This window comes from Myripristis murdjan, chromosome 21 (genome assembly GCF_902150065.1).
Source record: "Myripristis murdjan chromosome 21, fMyrMur1.1, whole genome shotgun sequence".
Taxonomy (NCBI): domain Eukaryota; kingdom Metazoa; phylum Chordata; class Actinopteri; order Holocentriformes; family Holocentridae; genus Myripristis; species Myripristis murdjan.
In genome coordinates this window covers 11,262,501-11,282,631 of record NC_044000.1, presented here as the reverse complement: position 1 = coordinate 11,282,631, position 20,131 = coordinate 11,262,501, and the positions used below count along the sequence as shown (strand labels likewise).

Genomic DNA, 20,131 nt, shown 5'->3' with positions numbered 1-20,131 from the left:
ACAGTACTTGTAATAGTTCAACTGGATAGGTCCAGATACTATTATTCAGAATAGTGTGGATTATCCAGTAATAGTACAGTTACTCTGTTACGAAGTACAGTAATGTTGACTTTTTGTCAGGTGTTGTTTGTGGATGATGTGAATATGCCGGCCAGGGAGACTTATGGTGCCCAGCCCCCTGTGGAGCTTCTTCGCCAGTGGCTGGACCACCGGAACTGGTATGACATGAAGGATTGCTCCATGATCAGTCTGGCGGACATCCAGATCATGTGTGCTATGGGACCGCCTGGTAAGTAGTTGCGGTGGTACTTACTGTTAACACAAGCTCCCCTGTTACTAGAAGATTGTTGGTGCTTCCTAATGCTCACCCCAACCATAGCCCTCACAATTATCATTTTAGCTGGCTTTCCACTGTCACACCGAACATGGGTGTGCTAGTGCATGCCAAGGCCGGTTGCGTTTTTCCATTGTCACTTCCGGTCTTTGATTGTGCCTTGGTGGGGCTATGTCAGGGCCAGTTTCCAGATGCTAATAACCCACCGAATACCTATCAAAATCAAATCAAATCAAAGTTCTTCATTGTCATTATCATTGGTTTGACTCCAATAATTTAACAACATGTTAAATTATTATTATTATTTTAAAAATGTAAATTACTTCTCAAACACACCTGTGAAAAATAAGCCAGAGTGATACCTCTTCTCTGAATAGACAAGCTAAGCCAGTGTGCTGCTGTTAGCCAGTGAAAATAGAGCAGAGTGGCGACTCTTCACTTTGTTACACAATCTATGTCAGTGCGCTGCGGTAGCTGGAAATCTTCTGTGCCTTTGCCAGACATACGTTCATATTCCACTCAAAAACGACATTTCATTCAACTTATGTAAAATCCTGCAATATTCCGCGTAGCGGCGCAACTTGGTGGGCGTTATCCTGGTAATTTCTGCTCTGACGACGTGCTAACTTCCGTGCTAACTCGCACGGGCTCTGCCTCATCATCGAGCCGCGGCTCGGTCGGCTCGCCGGGGATGCACTCCCCTCGGCCTGGGGGTGAACGAGCGGGCTCATCGTCTCCTCCAGTGCTCCTCCGACTTCGGAAAAAGAAAGTGTTCACGTATCGACCATAAGATGTCGCCATTGCGCTTTCAACCGTATCACCAGATGCAGTTAAAAGCTCTATATACCGTCTTTGGTATCACTGTTTCTGGTGCATAAAAAAACTATTTGAAATAAATAAACAAGCGACGCTTAGCCTGGCGGGGGGGCAAGAAAAGCCTGGCGGCCCGCCAGGCCTATAAAGCACTGGGGGAAACCCTGATATTGAAATAACAACAAGATTTTTTAAAACTCTCACATGGCAGGACTTACGGGAATAGGAAATAAATAATCAATGCTATCAGTAAATAATTCATGCAATAAATACAGTAAATAATGAGAGCAATCAGCAAAATTGCGATGTGGGGCTGATAAAAACTTCAGTCCTAAAGCAGGGCAGAGATGGTATGGGGGAGAGATATGGTGTGGTTGTTCAAAAGTCTTATTGCCTGTGGATAGAAACTAGGCCTATTAGTTATTCTAGTAGTCCATGCTTTAATGGATCTGAGCCTTCTCCCTGATGGTAGAAGTTGGAACAGGTGGTGGGCAGGGTGTGACGGGTCTCTGAGGATGTGGAGTGAGCACTGTAAGCAGCGGGAGGTGGAGATGGTGTTCATGTCTGGCAGCTCTACTGCAGTGATTCTTCCTGCTGCTGCTATGGGCCAGACAAGGCTAATGGAGGTCTGAGGTGGAGTTAAGGGTCATAGGACTTATGTGGCTTTGGGCGGGGAGATAGATGCAGCGTATAAGTACAGAAGTCAGCGCAGCACCTGGCTTTTGTAGTAGAAAAATAACATTAAACGACGCTGTGCGGTATATAGTGAGAGAGCTTGAGAGAGCTTGCAGCAGTGGGGATCTAACACACAACAAGACAGGTACGCAACAAACTGAAAAAAACTGAGCTGTCAGTACAAGGCAGCTAAACCACACAACACACAATGTGGTGTCCAAAGGAAAAAATTCATGTGGTAGTTGGTGGCGGGTGTGCACACTTTAACCGCTCGTCTCCTACTTCACACTCGTGTGCATGGGTGGGATCTGTGACATTTACACCAAGCAGGCAGGGCTATCGGCAGGACAGTGGAAATGCAAATGATTTTTGTTCTCATGGTTTGAGATCATAGGCCATTTCCACTATCTGGCTTGCAGGTAGCCCTAGCTCACAGTAGCACTGCAGTGGAAAGCCAGCTATTGTAGCCTTGGAGGCAGCACTGATGTACAGTCAACAGTGGAGGCAAAGCAATGCAGAAATCTTTGAGGAGGGAGGCTGGATTTGTCTTTCCAGTGTAATCAACTCATGCAACTTGTGGAGCTTGTCAGACTGACTCTGCAGGAGAAAATGTGTGTAAACCTGAAGGTGAAACATGGTGATGCATAAATTGCCCTGGGTCTATTTGTTTGAGGACGTTTATAATTACCCTTAACATGAGACAATGGTTTAGACAATTTGTAGCCTTCATCTCATGCCACATGGCATTATTAGTTCTAATATTTCAAAAAACATATCCCATTATTGGCAGTGGCCCTCTTACTGCTTTTTGTTTTATTCTAATCTCTTTTTGTGCTCCAAAGCAACTCAGCAGGTATCCAGAACATTTAATTATTTATGTTATTTTACCTTTATATAATCTGGCATGTCACTTGAGAACAATTTGTTATTTACAAGAATAGCCTAGATGAGGATGGCCTGGCCTGAACTGGTGGCACATAGTAAAATTCAGTGTAGAGGCCAGCGCAGGTTGCTTGTCTTTTCAGACATGATTCAATTTGGTTACGTTACTTAAACTAATGTCTGAAAATTAAAGTGGTAATGATTTAATAATGTCTCCATAACCTTATTTTGTCTGTGAAATAGTCCACATTAGGCCACATTTACCTATCCATGTATGGAGTGCCAAAGATATAAAGAAGCAAGGATACATATTCAAACTTAATGGATAACCATGTCATGACGTAGTAATGGGAACACTCAGCTGAAATTGAGAAATTTAATCAGTTTTCCAAGATTAGATTTTTTTTCTCTGCTTTGTTTAGGTGGGGGCAGGAACCCTATAACGCCTCGCTTCCTGCGCCATTTCAACATGATTACCGTTAATGAATTTGATGAAAAGACCATGTACACAATCTTCTCCAGGATCATGGACTGGCATTTCACCAGACGGTAACTACATAATTATAGGGAGCTGGGTGCTTTATCCAAAGTGATGTACAGTGAGTGTATATATTTTCAGGATGTTTACCCGGTGGTGAAACAAACCCCTATTACTAACAATGTTAGTGCCACACTCTGTTTACTTACCTACTCAGGGCCACTAGTAGAGTTCTCATATTCTGCCCGAACCCGACCTGACCTGACCCGACCCGACATTTTCGGGTTGGGTCGGGCCTAAAATTTACATGAATTGGGCGGGTCGGGCTTCGGGTTCTGTGGGGGATTTTTTTTTTTTTTTAATAAAAAAATAGAATTATGTGTTCTGTTATTGATTATGACGTTTCATTTTTATGTGACTGTTGGAGAGAGTGAGAGACTGGATTGGATTTGGAGGCTAAACTTTCAGTGACAAACAGACAACCAGCTGTGCGAGCGCAGTGCAAACAAGTGAGAGAGAGTTGCAGCAGTATCCCGCTGTGCTGGCAGACTCGGCAGCAGGGACGGTTTTTGCTATGGGCAGTACAACTGCCCATGGCACAATCTACTTGGGGGCGCACGAGAAAAAAAAAAAAATCGCCAGTTTTCTAGACTACCGTATTGACCCGCACATGCCGCGGCACCATCAGTCGGCATCAGGCGGGCCGGCCGCGGCACCATCAGTCGGCATCAGGCGGGCCGATACCGCGCCCACCCGGTCAGGTCTGCCGGATCTGACAGGTGAGCTGCCTGATGCCGGCCGGTGCCGCGGCCGGTTCGCCTGATGCCGACTGATGGTACCCCGGTGCCGCGGCCGACCGGCGCTGCTAAATAATGGCGAATTTGGCGATTTTTTTTTTTTTTTTTTTTTTTTTAGGGCTTTATCGGGCTGTCGGGCCTAAAGTTCTGCTAATTAGTCAGGTCGGGTAGGGCCTCGGGCTGGCCCAGTCGGGCCCAGTTCGGGTCGGGTCTTAATTTTCAGGCCCGATGAGAACTCTAGCCACTAGAGTAGAGCTGTACAGGCAATTGGAGTTGAGCAGAGAGATGCTGCTGGTTTGTTTTTGTTATTAGGACAGTTTTAGTATGCTCTTATTTATAATGAATTCATTTTTTGTGGAGAGCCAGTGCATGAAAATTGATGTCAGGTAACAGTAAAGTTTACAAAGTGGTCATGCCATCCTGTGCAACTATATTGTAAAAGTCTATAGTAAAAGTCTTGTGCCTACAAAAACAATACAGTAATTGTCAGATGAAACAAATTTGAAACAATTTTCAATCAAGCCTTAAATATATTGTACATTGTCAACATTTGTGGACATTAATCAGATAATGAAACAATCAATTATTATTATTATTATTATTATTATTATTATTGTTATTATTTTTTTTCAGGTTTGATTTCCCTGAACCTTTTGCATGCCTGACATCGCAAATCATTGATGGCACCATGTCAGTGTACCAAGAGGCCACCAAAAATCTGCTGCCAACCCCTGCAAAGTCCCACTACCTCTTCAATCTGCGTGATTTCTCTCGTGTCATCCAAGGTGTCTGCCTTTCACGGCCAGACACTGCCAATGAGCCGTCTGTCATTAAACGACTCTGGGTCCATGAGGTAATGTTTTATGCCAGGGCAGGTCTGGGGAATTTTACTTTTTCCCTACTTGCTCAGAGTCAGATAAACTAGTACATGCACTTTTTAAGTATTTGTGCGCAATTTGCAAAGTTTTATCCAATGGTAATATTAGGCTGTCATGGTGTTGAATGTCTGTGGGATCAAATAGCATCTAATTTAGTGTGAGCATTAAGTAAATATAATTTCCTTTCTTCTATGTATCACTGAAAATGATTACACTGAAGTTACACTTCAGTGAAACAAATGTAACAATTGAAATGTGTTATATGTAAAAGGCGGTGGTGATTAAGGCAACACTACCTGACACACTGTTGCTCTCCATTGTCCCTGCCCAATGGTATGGTCACAGCAGTACTTAAAACCAGCATGTATAAGCTGCTTTTCATAGCACCACAATGCAGCAAATTTTTGCCTGAAAAGTGGGGGAAACTTGAAACCTATTACTATACAGTACAGGCCAAAAGTTTGGACACACCTTCTCATTCAATGCGTTTTCTTTATTTTCATGACTATTTACATTGTAGATTCTCACTGAAGGCATCAAAACTATGAATGAACACATGTGGAGTTATGTACTTAACAAAAAAAGGTGAAATAACTGAAAACATGTTTTATATTCTAGTTTCTTCAAAATAGCCACCCTTTGCTCTGATTACTGCTTTGCACACTCTTGGCATTCTCTCCATGAGCTTCAAGAGGTAGTGACCTGAAATGGTTTTCACTTCACAGGTGTGCCTTATCAGGGTTAATTAGTGGAATTTTTTGCTTTATCAATGGGGTTGGGACCATCAGTTGTGTTGTGCAGAAGTCAGATTACTACACAGCCGACAGCCCTATTGGACAACTGTTAAAATTCCTATTATGGCAAGATCCAATCAGCTAACTAAAGAAAAACGAGTGGCCATCATTACTTTAAGAAATGAAGGTCAGTCAGTCCGGAAATTTGCAAAAACTTTAAATGTGTCCCCAAGTGGAGTCGCAAAAACCATCAAGCGCTACAACGAAACTGGCACACATGAGGACCGACCCAGGAAAGGAAGACCAAGAGTCACCTCTGCTTCTGAGGACAAGTTCATCCGAGTCACCAGCCTCAGAAATCGCAAGTTAACAGCAGCTCAGATCAGAGACCAGATAAATGCCACACAGAGTTCTAGCCGCAGACGCATCTCTAGAACAAATGTTAAGAGGAGACTGCGCGAATCAGGCCTTCATGGTCAAATAACTGCTAGGAAACCACTGCTAAGGAGAGGCAACAAGCAGAAGAGATTTGTTTGGGCCAAGAAACACAAGGAATGGACATTAGACCAGTGGAAATCTGTGCTTTGGTCTGATGAGTCCAAATTTGAGATCTTTGGTTCCAACCGCCGTGTCTTTGTGAGACACAGAAAAGGTGAACGGATGGATTCCACATGCCTGGTTCCCACTGTGAAGCATGGAGGAGGAGGTGTGATGGTGTGGGGGTGTTTTGCTGGTGACCCTGTTGGGGATTTATTCAAAATTGAAGGCACACTGAACCAGCATGGCTACAACAGCATCCTGCAGCGACATGCCATCCCATCCGGTTTGTGTTTAGTTGGACCATCATTTATTTTTCAACAGGACAATGACCCCAAACACACCTCCAGGCTGTGTAAGGGCTATTTGACCAAGAAGGAGAGTGATGGAGTGCTGCGGCAGATGACCTGGCCTCCACAGTCACCAGACCTGAACCCAATCCAGATGGTTTGGGGTGAGCTGGACCACAGAGTGAATGCAAAGGGGCCAACAAGTGCTAAACACCTCTGGGAACTCCTTCAGGACTGTTGGAAAACCATTTCAGGTGACTACCTCTTGAAGCTCATCGAGAGAATGCCAAGAGTGTACAAAGCAGTAATCAGAGCAAAGGGTGGCTATTTTGAAGAAACTAGAATATAAAACATGTTTTCAGTTATTTCACCTTTTTTTGTTAAGTACATAACTCCACGTGTTCATTCATAGTTTTGATTCCTTCAGTTAGAATCTACAATGTAAATAGTCATGAAAATAAAGAAAACACATTGAATGAGAAGGTGTGTCCAAACTTTTGGCCTGTACTGTATTTGGCTGCTGTAGGACTTTTGACCTCAAAGGTGTATCGTTTATTACAGCAGAAGAAGAAGAAGAAGAAGAAAAATCCTTACTGGAAACAAAATGGAAAGAGTCTTTCAGTCCCTAGCCCTTTTTCAATCTCTCTCATTCTCTCTTTGTCTTGTTGATCCTCAGGTCATGAGGGTATACTATGACCGCCTGGTCCACAACTCAGACCAGGCCTGGCTGGTGAACCATTTGCAGGTGGTGACACAGAGTCACCTGAGGGAAGACTTCCATCAGCTCTTTCAGCATCTAGACCAAGACCAAGATGGGAAAGTCACTGAGGATGACCTGCGCAGCCTCATGTTCTGTGACTTCCATGACCCACAGGGTGAAGATCGCAGTTACCGTGAGGTACACAACCTGGACCAGCTCCAACAGGTGGTAGAGTCACACCTGGAAGAGTTCAACAACATCAGCAAAGCACCCATGAAGCTGGTGCTGTTCCGCTTCGCTATTGAGCATGTCTGCCGAATTTCCCGCATCCTCAAACAGCCGGGGGGCCATGCCCTCCTGGTGGGGGTAGGCGGGAGTGGGCGACAGTCTCTCACACGGTTGGCCGCTCACATGGCAGAGGCAGAGCTTTTCCAGGTGGAGATATCCAAGAGCTATGGGACCACTGAGTGGCGCGATGACCTGAAGTTGATCTTGAAGAAGTCCACGCAGGGTGACATGCATGGAGTCTTCCTCTTTACTGACACACAAATCAAGATGGAGTCATTCCTGGAAGATGTTAGCAACCTGCTCAACACTGGGGAGGTAAGAGGTTGGGGTATATATGAAAGGAGATGGAGTGATGGATAAGCAGGGGGCAGGGTTCAACAAATCAAATCCCTAGCTGTAGACCTTTCACTTGTCAAAGGTTAGGTTGATGTTCCTAGCTGGTTTGCATTAGTATTATTTTCTTTCTTCCAGGTGCCTAACTTGTTTGCTGTTGATGAGAAGCAGGAGATATGTGAACGAATGCGTGTGTTAGATCGACAGCGAGAACGTGACCAGCAGACAGACGGCAGCTCCTTGGCCCTCTTCAACATGTTCATTGAGCGCTGTCGCACCCAGCTGCACGTGGTGGTGGCCATGAGCCCCATTGGAGACACATTTAGAAACCGCTTGAGACGTTTCCCTGCCCTCATTAACTGCTGCACCATTGATTGGTTCCAGGTATGTGTTTAGTTGTGTGTTTGTGCGCAAGTATTATCGTGTGTCTTTACTTGCACATACAACTTCTTTTAGTGATGAATGAATGACCAGATATGCAATTCACATCACGGCTCTTGGACTGAAGTTTTCGATCACTGTTCCACAGCAATTGCAAATGTAAATAACAAGGCAATAATGTTTCTCCATTTCAAAGTATTTCAGTAGTGTCTTTGGTTCTCCTCTTAACTTAGTGTTTGATGATCCCAGTCAGAGTCCAGATCCTTTTGGTTCCATCAGATAATTCACCATTCTGACGCTGGCAGCACGCATACTTACTGTTGCTACGTCTCACAGGCCATTGCCCTACTTCAATGCAATCACCTGGTCTCACTTTGGCAGTTGCAACTTCAAGATGTCAGATGATTTAGCTTTAATCCCCGATAATATAGGGCTACATTATCTAATGAATGACATAACAATATTCTCCAAGAAAATTTTAACTAAAGGGCTAAATTATTTTACCTAGCTAACCTAGGCTAGTGACAACAAACAGCTAACGTTATAACATTTTAGCTAGAGCTAACGTTGCACCGTTGGACATGTCATTACGTTAGCATATCGCACTGTAGCACTCAAGGCTACGTTACTTCTAAAAAAATTCAACTGCTTACCTGCTTAATATGCATCATAGGACAGACGTCTAAGGCTATGCGAACATTCAATTCAAATGGGTCCTCTGAAGTCTGAACATGCTCGCAGACTGAGCACACATTAACGTTCGTTACATCCGGAGCTAAGATGCCTGGTGAACTCCTTTTGACTGCCTTGGGTGAACTGAATCCTTAATTGAAACAACCTCTGGTTTGGGATGGGATAGCTGGGCGGTCTTAGAGCACCTTCCAGTGTCAAGGACTAGTAACGTTACTAATGTATTGTAAATGCACTGAGAATAATTTTCTTCACCACAAGACTTCAGTTACATAGTATAGGGTCGGAATCGTGAATTACTGTAGCTATTCCAAGTAAAGCATATCAGAGAGTTGCGAACGATGTATCTAGAGCAACACTTGGGCAGTATAGTATGTTTCCTCTTCAGAGTTGGCCTGCGGACGCTCTTCAAGCAGTGGCTTTTCGCTTCCTGGAGGACATTGAAATGACAGATGAGACCCGTGCGGGCTGCATCAGCATGTGCAAGAGTTTCCACACCTCAACCATCAAGCTGTCAGCACGCTTTTTGGATGAGCTTCAGCGGTTCAACTATGTCACCCCCACCTCCTACTTGGAACTCATTTCCACCTTCAAGACCCTACTGACGAAAAAGAGAGCGTAAGATCAAGATACAGAATGCAAACACATAAGCAAAGCACATACTGCAAGGACATCGTAGTGCAGTGCCACAAGAGTAGTTTAGGTTCATTACTAATAATCAGATATGGCATTTTGAAATGATTGGCATTGGCTGATGCTTGCGCTTTTTTTTTTTTTTTTTTAATTTAAAATATAAGTAGAGTGCAGTCACGCAAATGTTACGTGTGCTCCTAAATGGGAAAAATAGGTGCATACAAAGAAATTCAGGAGCACAAATGTTCACACAACACAGAGTTTATTAATAAACAATTTATTACATACACATTGACACTGTACACATGTGTATGCATGTGTATCTATATGCGTGTGCCAAGGGACAAACCACACACATACCACCAAAATCACACACTGCCCATGCCATTACATGCAAAGGTTGCTGTTTCATATTAAAAGCTTTCCATCAGTGAACCAGCATGACGTTTTTATTGTGAAGCAGCTTCAGGAAATGGGGGTCAGTGTTTCTGCATCCACTGGTAAGTGGCTATACTATAAACTTGAGGTAATGCTACCATTTTACATTCTGCTGTCATTTAATAATGACATCTTTGTATTTGGCCAAAATGTAAAGATTTGTAACAAAAGATTACGTAAGATTATAATCTTTACTCGCACACCATTCTTGTAAATTATTTTTCCAGTCCGTACATATCTATTTTTAGGGAAAAATGCGAGTGAAATGTTTATGCACTGTAAAATATGCGTTGCAGACAGAGTGCACGTGTATGTACTTTAGCAAAGACAGAAAATGCAGACAATTACATTAGTGTTAAATGAATGTTAATTCAAGTTCAGCAATTTTTATAGCAATTGTTATATTTTATGAAATGCAAAATAAATAAATAAATTTAATTAAAAATTAAAAAACAAAACAAAACAAAAAAAAACATGATATTGACATTTTATATCAGCCATCGTCTGTCCTGCTCTGTGAATAGCTATTGGCATTGGTATTGGCCATTGAAAAATCAACCACTATTCTCAAGCATTTCAGAAGAATTGGCCAGCACAGCAGAATGCAATAGCACTCAAAAACAGTGTCTTGTAATTCCAGTTTCCTAGTGTAATATCTCCCACACCTCTCTTCCCCTCTCTCATTTCCCCAGTGAGGTGATGAAGCTGAAGCGCCGCTATGAGGTGGGCCTGGAGAAGCTGGAGTCAGCTGAAGACCAGGTAGCCACAATGCAAGTGGAGCTAGAAGCTCTACAGCCACAGCTAGTCGCGGCCAGCAAGGAAGTGGACGAGATGATGGTGGTGATAGAGCATGAGTCTGTGGAGGTGGCTGAGACAGAGAAGGTGGTGAAGGAAGATGAGGCTGTGGCTAACGAGCAGGCAACGGCCGCTAAGGTGATCAAGGATGAGTGTGATGCTGACCTGGCAATAGCAATGCCCATCCTGGAGTCAGCCTTGGCTGCACTGGATACACTTACCACACAGGTACAGAAAGCAATACATTTTTTCCTCATGTAGTGCATTGCCCTGACAACTGGCTAACATATACATGATAACCTCACACTGAAAGTTGTTCCTGATTTACACAAGTCCTGCAGGAACACTGAAATTTCAGTGTTCCTTTGTTTGTCCCTTTTATTTTGTTGCTCTTAGGTTCTTCTATCTTAATGTTGAGAATTACTGCATGTTTGCTTTTAAAAGCAGAATAAAGAGGTAGAATTTCCCTAAAAAACAATGTAAAGATTCATACAAATGTAATCCTTCTTAATCATCACTTAGGACCCACTAGAAGTTTATAGCAGTCTGTATATCTGCAGAGACCCTGCCCTCTGTCTAGATTTTCTTGGTTTGCTAAGCCTGGGACTTTTTTGGGTGTCAGCCTTTGGGCAGTGGGTCCGTAGGCCCCAGCCAATAATAGTGCTCAGTGCCAAATCGATACCACAACATTCAAAAGCAAGCTACAAAAATGACAGACATGAAAAAAAGGCAATCTATCAAGTCTAAACACCAAGTGGACCAAGCTTCTTGCACAAACAGAGTACTGCAGGAGAGGATAAGGGTGAAGCTGCCCTGTTTTCTGTTGGACAGGTAGGTGCCGGTGGGGCAGATTTTAAGATGGCAGTCATTTCATTCTGTCTCCATCCTAATAAATGAGAACTTGCTGCTGGCAGGTAGCTTAGCAAGGGAGGAGGGGCCAACTTTGAATGCTGTGCTTACAAACCGCAATGGACAAATCCTCTTCATTCTGCCTTTTTCATGTTTTCTTTTGTTTGTGCATCTGTCTGTCTGTGTGTAGACACATTTTTGTGAAAATAGTAAGTTAAAACAATACATGACAGAAACTAACACTTGTATTCTTAGTACCTTGCATACAGCAGATGAGCCTATTAAATTTTAGAGCACCATGTTATGTAAATTTGTACGTTAATGAGGAAAAAATGTTTTTTTCCTGAAACTACTGTTACTTCTCCCAAGTTTTGTGTAAAAGCAAGAATGCTGACACAGAAGTATTTCCAAAGTAATGCACTAATTAGGGTAATAACCCCATTACCATCATAGTGATTGTGGTTGGACATTAGGCAGCTCAAGTGCTTCCATCACATGCATTATCTGTCAATCCCACAGAATGACACTGCACAGCAAGAGGGGAGTAATAGTTTAAAAATACATTAGCCCTTTTCTTTTTTAACCATTTTAATTCCTGTTAATCCTCAACCGTAACTTAGTGTTTTTCCTCTGTTTTACCCTGCTCACCTTGCTTGCCCCCAAAATCCAAAAAACATGTCCTGAATTTCTTTCACCTGTGATTCCATTTTCGTGACAGCCAAAATTAAAGACCACACACTGAAAGGACTTTACTGCAACTCTATTAGTTGCGAACCATGCATTTCATCCACTGCTTCCTAAGGTTCACTCAACCTGTTCTCTCACAGAGATATACACAATTTCTCCTGTAACCAACAGGACATCAGAGTGGTCAAGTCCATGAAAAGTCCACCCACAGCTGTCAAGCTGGTAATGGAGGCAATCTGCATTCTCAAAGACATCAAGCCCGATCGTATACCTGACCCATCAGGCTCTGGTAAGAAGGTGAAGGACTTCTGGGGCCCCGCCAAGAAGCTCTTAGGAGACATGAAGTTCCTCCAGAGCCTCCATGAGTACGACAAGGACAATATCCCACCCAGTCTCATTTCTGTCATCCGCAACAATTACGTCACCAACCCAGACTTTGTTCCAGAGAAGATTCGAACTGCATCCACTGCTGCTGAGGGCCTGTGTAAGTGGGTGCTTGCCATGGACTCCTATGACAAGTAAGTTGCTCTGACTCAGGGGTCACAGTTATAGAAAGTGATGTCAAATCCCCAAAATTTTGAAAGATTAATAGTTCCTTCAGGTGTTTATTAGAAACATCATACCGTATTTACAAGTTTACAAGCTCACGAATGCCACCTCAAGGTCGTAATTATTGATCAAAAACTGGGAAACATTGATGTCGCCCAAGTTTCTGAGCTGTTATTTGTAAAGGTTTATAGTGGCATCCATTTTTTGTGTTGCTATGTTTTTTGTTTGTTTGTTTTTTAGCCTTCCCCCATAGCCTTAGTATTTCATGGTACATGCTCTGCACTGCTAGCCGCCAGGGCTCCCCAGGTTTCTATGGTTACCTGATATTTCCGACCAAAGCACTTGATCACCAGTCCTACGCAAGAGTTCTGGCTTGGGAAATACGAGCTTCTGACATAGCACTCAAAGGCCGGATTAGTTCAAAATGCCATGCAGTGTCTGTGCTGATCACTAATAGAGTTCTTGTACATGTTTATCTGGTACCTTAGTTCCAAATGGCAAATAGAAGTCAAAGAAATATATTTGGACAACCATGGTCTATGTCATTTTCCAGTATGCATGTGAGCTGTCTCTCTCTTTTTTTTTCAACTGGCTAAGTAGGTTGAATGGAAACTTTAAGAAATAACATTACATTTTCAGTGTCCCATGCACATAAAGAATCATCAGAATAAGCCAAATCGTGTGTTGCATTTAAATAAGCTACAATAGAAAGTCACATCAACATAAAATAATATACTGTTTTAGGGAAACCTCGTGGAGAAATTATAGGATCTAATTACCAAGGGTGCAAAATATTATGCCAAGTAAGCACAACAGACTGGCCAAATAAATCCACATCACAAAAATAAAGCTATTCACAATTATTTCCAAACCACGCATAAGGAATAGATGCAGATCAAAGCGGTAATATTTTGTAGGTGAAATATGTTCGAGGGCATACTCTTTGGCATACATTTTTACAGAGCCATTATTATCACAGTCTCCATCTCACATGTGGTCCAGCCTGATAGCTGCTGTTTCCAGAATGTGCATTGTGCAAAATGTGTCTCAAAACTTTAACTAGTCAGAGGAATAATGAATTTCAGTGAAATTCAAAGAGAGCTTAATGTGTCCCTCAGAGTGGCCAAGGTGGTGGCTCCTAAGAAGGAAAAGCTGGCTCAGGCAGAGGGGGAACTAAAGGTGGCCATGGAGAGCCTACACATAAAGCAAGCTGCCCTTAAAGAGGTCCAGGATAAACTAGCAAAGCTTCAGGAGACCTTGGACGCTAACAAAAACAAGAAGGCTGACTTGGAGAATCAGGTGTGTTCATTTTTCTATGTCGTTTGAGTGTGTGTATGTGTGTGTGTGTGTGTGTGTGTGTGTGTGTGTGTGTGTGTGTGTGTGTGTGTGTGTGTGTGTAAAGTAGATAGTGTTGAATATTGTTGTAGTCCTTATTTGGCATCATTTGAAATAGATAATAATATTTTGCTCCTAGTAAGGCCCTTGCACTGGCTTGTTAATACAATACTGTGTACGAACTATTCCATATTGCATCAAATACCTTTTTTTCCATGAAATAGAGTGGGAAGAGCTCTATCAAGGCTGTTTGAATTAAATCCTCTTTGTTCATGAAAAAGAGATGTAGATACATTTTTCAGAAAAGAATCGAAACTCAGTGTTGGTCTTACTAATATTGTCAACAATGAACATGAAACTTTTATGCCAACACATTTTCGTAAAAGTGTTAGAGGTCCTACTTTTCATGGATGGATGTCCTGCTGTAATGTAATAAAACTATAATCATTTTCTAGTTTTATGGTAATTTTGCTATATTTTACAACAGAGAAGGAATCTATTTAAAGTCTGTGTGTCTTTTTTATTGAGAGTTGACAGAAGAAACTTCAAAATAAAAGCTTTGAGTCATGACCTTTGATACCTCAGCACCTTTTTCTTAATTTATTTATTTATTACTTTTGCTACGTAGAATAAACTTTTCCTCTTGTTCTTCCCTAGGAAATTTTTCAAACTTGTTTCTGAATTTCATATACTGGATCTGCTCAATAAATACTTCATTTTTAGCAGCAGTCAGAACAACTTTTACTTAAGTCTTTAATATTTCTGTAGGTGTTTTCAAAAGCCAAAAATTACTACAAATTGTGACTACCCCTGAATTCGTCAGTGAGGAAGATATTAGTCTCAAGGCGTGTTGACATTTTTAATGTTGTTTCAATAATAGGGAATACTCTGTCATTTCAGGTTCAAAAGAGGTTCAGGTCCCCTGATGCCACAACCTTTGAAGTTGCACAAATTTTGTATTTTTTGCTCTAATTCCTCAAAGTTGATGGTTGATGTGTCTTTCATTTTTACCCTTCATCCCAACCTTATCCTTTCATGTCTGCTGTTCTCTTCCTGCTTCTGTTATCTTGGCCTCACATTGTGTTATTTATTCCTCTCTTTTATCCAGCAGGAGAAAAGAGTTCATCATACTCATTGTCCCTGATCCAGCAAGTTTTATTTATTTTTTTGTTCTTTACTCCTGGTGGAGAAGTCTCTCCCTAGGAAGCTTTATTTCAGTTACTTTTTAATATTGGGAAGGATTTTTAGATGATGAAGTGCCTCATTGATGATTATTTTCTGTCTTCTGGATCATTGGGATTTTCTTTGGAGATACTAGGTTTTGATCTTCTTTTCAAGTTCAAAAGCCTTGAATAATGCCTCCAAGGCTACAGAGATAGTATTGTCAGGCGATGTGGATTTTTATGCAGTTGCTTGTGTGTTATATGCTAGCCAATATGGAATCATTCAGAGTTATACTTGCTTGTGTTTGACTGGCCCAGACAGCAGAAATGAAAATAAACATTTTTTTTTTTTTTTTTTTTTCCAGATTACGATAAAATGTATGACATTTTTAGCTGATGATATGCAGCTCATAGCTGCTAAACAAAAATAAACAAAAGTGTAAGTAATTGAATGACTGTCATTAAATTGTAATCGGTGTGCTCATGTGGGCTCATAATCATGGATGAGCCCAGATAACCAATTAATATCTTTTCTACAAATGTTACAATTTATTAGATGTTCTTATCCAGAGCAATGCACAGTTAGAATTACAGTAAAACAAGAGCATCTTCAGTGCATTCACAGGTAAAAAAGCCAGATAATCCAAAATATCATGGAAAAAAGTATCACAGCATTAAAAAGGACTGGCAAGTTAAAAAATAAACAAATAAATAAACAAATAAATAATCACCACTCCTACAGTTCAGCATGTATAAATACAGCTGAAAGTCGCTATAACATGGTTCAAGACCTTAAAGTAACATTTTGGGTTCTTACCCATATAGTGGTATTTGCTACTTCACATGAGTGTAATCAGTGATGGGAGTAACGGCGTTACAAAGTAACGGCGTTACTAACGGCGTTACTTTTATCAGTAACGAGTAATCAAAGAAATTACTGTTTCCCCCGTTGTAACGCCGTTACCGTTACTGACAATAAAATGCGCCGTTACTTGCCGTTACTTACTACTAATACTTATTATTATTATTTTACTATCCTGTTCGAAAAATGTGCATCTTGTGGAGAAAAAGCGGTGTGTCAGTTTTCAAACCGGTTGGAATTTGCAGTTTTTCGTAACTTATCAACATGCATGGAGAATGACTGAGCACAAATTAGAAGAATCATCTGTGTTCTCCGACGGCAGAGCGGATAGTTTCGCCGCCTGTCGTACAGAAGACTACGAGTTCAATTTCCCATCCTGACTAACTGACATCACTACTTCAAATTATAATGTATTACTTTTTCAAAGTAACGTGGCCAACACTGACAATGATAGATGAAATTTGACAGCAATGTCCACACTGCAACAGCAACGCAAAAATATGTGCATTAATAAGAGGATTTAAGAAAAGAAAAAAAGTAATCATAAAAATTACTTTCCCCAGTAATTGAATTACTCTTCTGCAGCAGTAATTGAGTAGTAATCAAAATTACTTTTTTACAGAAGTAATTAGTAATTGTAACTTATTAGTTTTGTGAGTAATTGGTCCCAACACTGAGTGTAATAGATCTCCCAGGTTTGATTTGGTCATAAAAGTGTTGATTCAAAAGTGTTGAGGTTCTGGATAATATTACCTGTTGTGGAAAGAGGAGAGAAGAATGAGAATAGTTTGGTATCTGCAGGCCTCCAATGATCTGTTTGAGCTCTAACCCTAACATGATTGAATAAAATGGATATAAACTGACAGCTCTCCATAATAATCTCCCCAAAACCAGGCTACTTCAGTCTCTCTGAACATCGTGCCACTGCAGCACCATCCTGATTTCTGACCCGGTTCTTTAGTTTGTGTTCTGAAAAAAACATAAAAGGCAGCTATACTGTAATTATTCAGTCATTAATTTTCCAAGATGCTTATTCTAATTAGGGTCATGGACGCTGGAGCCTATCCCAGCGCTCATTGGGTGGAAGGTGTTGAAACACCCCGGACAGGTCGCCAGTCCATTGCAGGGCAGACACACAGACAGGCATATTCACGCACACATTCACACCTAGGGGCAATTAAGCTTCTCCAATTCACCTGATTTACATGTCTTTACATGACTTTGGACCCAACAGCTATAATTAGTGAACAATTAATTAAAAACATTTTCAAACCAATTTGTGTTGACTAAATGTGCATCATATGCTATGTTTGCTTCTTTCTTTCAATGGTGCCCTCCAGGTGGATCTGTGCAGTAAGAAGCTGGAGCGAGCTGAGCAGCTGATTGGAGGCCTTGGCGGAGAGAAAACACGCTGGAGCGAAGCGGCATTCAACCTTGGAGAGCTCTACAACAACCTGACTGGGGACATCCTCATCTCAGCAGGCATAGTGGCCTACCTGGGAGCCTTCACCTCCAGCTACAGACAGGTATGGCACAGTTAGTACATATTGAGAGGTAGAGGCTAGCTAAGTTGCACAAACACTGCACCTACATTGAGGTACTGGTGCTTGTCTTTGGGTATCATTCTATAGACTGTAATTTGAATCATGCTTTTTAAAAAACAAATTCTACATTTTCTCTCCATTTGATATTTAGAAGTACAGTTTCTTACTTCTTTAACGGTTATTTCTTCTTTTTTTCAAAAGTATGTGTGATATGGAATTCTTGAGAGGCAATGGGGAATTTTATTAATGGTCCAAGGAGCAAAGCTGCTGGAGTCCTATTGTTTTTGTTCTTATTCTTTCTTCTTTCTTTCTTTGTTCCTCTTGCAGTTTTTCTCTGCTAAAACTGGGCAGCAAAAGCTGTCAGACCAAAAAATTTGCTTCTTCTTCTTCGTCTTCTGCATTAAAGTTGTCATTTTTGACTTTTTCTTGATTTTCTTTGTCCAAAACTGCCAGGCCATTTGGCCCATAACTTAGCCAGAATTATTTTTTAAGGAGGTTTTAAGAAATTTCAGTATGTCAGTTCGTTTCAGTTAAGCCAATCAGTTTTTATCAAAATTGCTAATTTTCAAAAATTTGCGATAACTCATCATCATGTGTTGAGACATTAAATTGGTATTGAGGCACATGTTAAGGCGTTTTTTCTAAGCACATCAAGCTTAACCTTTAGGTGGCGCCACAAGTGCAAAAAGTTTTTATCTTGTAATTGGCTGCATGGAATTGTGTGAAATTCGGTTTGTACAATCTACTGTCATGAATCAGTCGCTGCATAAATTTTGGTAATGATTGATTAAAGTGGATGTCACTTATTACAACAAATCTAAATTTCTAGATATTATACATTTAAAATTGAATGATGTGTGATTTTTTTAAGAATTTTATCCCCAACAGCTAAATTGTTGTGACTTTCTAAAGTTTAAACAGATAAAAAAATACCCCAGTTTTTCACACATGATTTCATTGCCAGCAGTGTGGCAAAGGATATACATCTATGTTTTTAAGCGCATCTGAATTTCATCTAAATTTCCGACTATAAATATTCATCCATTCAACCATATTGGTCTCTATCTCTCTTTTTCTCTCCATCCTGCTCTACCTCTTGCTGGCTTCTTTCTCTCTCTCTGCTTTGCTTGGTAGTCTCTCCTTTCATGGAGCCAACAGCTACTACTCATTCCCAGCCCACTCTTTAACCCCTGCTTCCCACTCATTTTCTGCCACACTGTTGAACTTGTGCAATGCATTCAGCCACCAGTTCATTTGTTTGCCTGCTGCCTTCATTTTTGCCTCAGTCATTCTGACCGGTACCAGCAGTTTTTTTTTTTTTTTTTTTTTTTTTTTTTTTTTTTCGTGACTTATCCTATGCCTCAAAGATTTCACAGTCTAAACTTCAATAAAATAATTTAAATTAAACAGTAGGTCCTAAGAGCTAAGATTTATTCAGCATATTCACTGAAATGCAGGCAGCTAAAACGGTTGGCTGAGGGTGTGTCTTCATACATTCATGGGTAATTGTGAGAGTGGAAAAGAGGCTTGTGCACATTCTCCCAGTTACTCAGTGACTAAGATTTATAAAACGGAGCCATACCATACAAAGCTCCTGGGGTCAAGTCCGCCTTGTGAATTTTATCTGGCCTTTTCAACTGTCCTACATGTGCACTGACAATGTGATTTGAAATTCTGGGAGTTCCTAGACTTTTTCTCCACTGAAGCTTATGATTCTTAATTTCAGAATTCACAAACTATTCAGTAAGCATCAAAACTCAGTAACTTCTCATGCTGCTTGGACCTTGCTCATTGTCACTTGCAGCTATATATATATATATATATTTTTTTTTTTTCATTGTACTGTAGTATTTTTTTTTGTTCAATAAATGCCTGCCAAAACCGTTTATCCACCAAAATGTTTATCTCAGATGTTTAAGTTACTAATAAGTTGTGAGAATAAGAACAGTGCGAAGAGTAAGAGCTTAGCACTTATGCTGGCTCTTAGAGCCTGAACTTGTTATGCATATAGTACACAACATAGTAAGACACTGAATAATACTGCAGACTCCCCATTTGACCAATGTGGACATTATTTGAAACACCTGGGACTAGATGTATAAAACTTTTGTGGCTGAACTTTCAACCAAATCCAGCATAAAGAAAAGGTTTTCCCATTTAACCAACCATTAATGCCTGCTGTATCATATTGGAAATCTAATTAAATGCTTCGTGGCTGCTTGTGTCAGTTGCTGTCCAGTTTGATGCTCTCAGTTTGTTATGAACACTACTTTCCACCTGAGAGCCAAGCTTCTTTGTGGCATTGTGCAGTTTCTCAACCAAATACTGTGTGCTGTGCCAGCCTCAGGTGGAGAGCACAAAGTGAAAGTTCAAGGTGCAGTGCAAAGCATAGAGCCACAAACAGCAACTGTGATTTTAATTATATAGATAGGCATTAAGTGCTTTGAGAATAAGAACAGTGTGCAG

General features: G+C 41.0%; 1 protein-coding gene across 1 annotated transcript in view; it reads left to right on the top strand.

Annotated features, from left to right (window-relative positions):
- dnah7 (dynein, axonemal, heavy chain 7) overlaps positions 1 to 20,131 on the top strand; it is a 130,552-nt gene that overhangs the window by 71,363 nt on the left and 39,058 nt on the right. The window contains exons 37-46 of the mRNA XM_030081275.1: positions 121 to 289; positions 3,127 to 3,253; positions 4,613 to 4,832; positions 7,095 to 7,721; positions 7,878 to 8,123; positions 9,199 to 9,428; positions 10,574 to 10,904; positions 12,384 to 12,730; positions 13,880 to 14,060; positions 17,462 to 17,647. Coding sequence (XP_029937135.1) covers positions 121 to 289; positions 3,127 to 3,253; positions 4,613 to 4,832; positions 7,095 to 7,721; positions 7,878 to 8,123; positions 9,199 to 9,428; positions 10,574 to 10,904; positions 12,384 to 12,730; positions 13,880 to 14,060; positions 17,462 to 17,647 — 2,664 coding nt within the window. The remainder of the gene's footprint in view (positions 1 to 120; positions 290 to 3,126; positions 3,254 to 4,612; positions 4,833 to 7,094; positions 7,722 to 7,877; positions 8,124 to 9,198; positions 9,429 to 10,573; positions 10,905 to 12,383; positions 12,731 to 13,879; positions 14,061 to 17,461; positions 17,648 to 20,131) is intronic.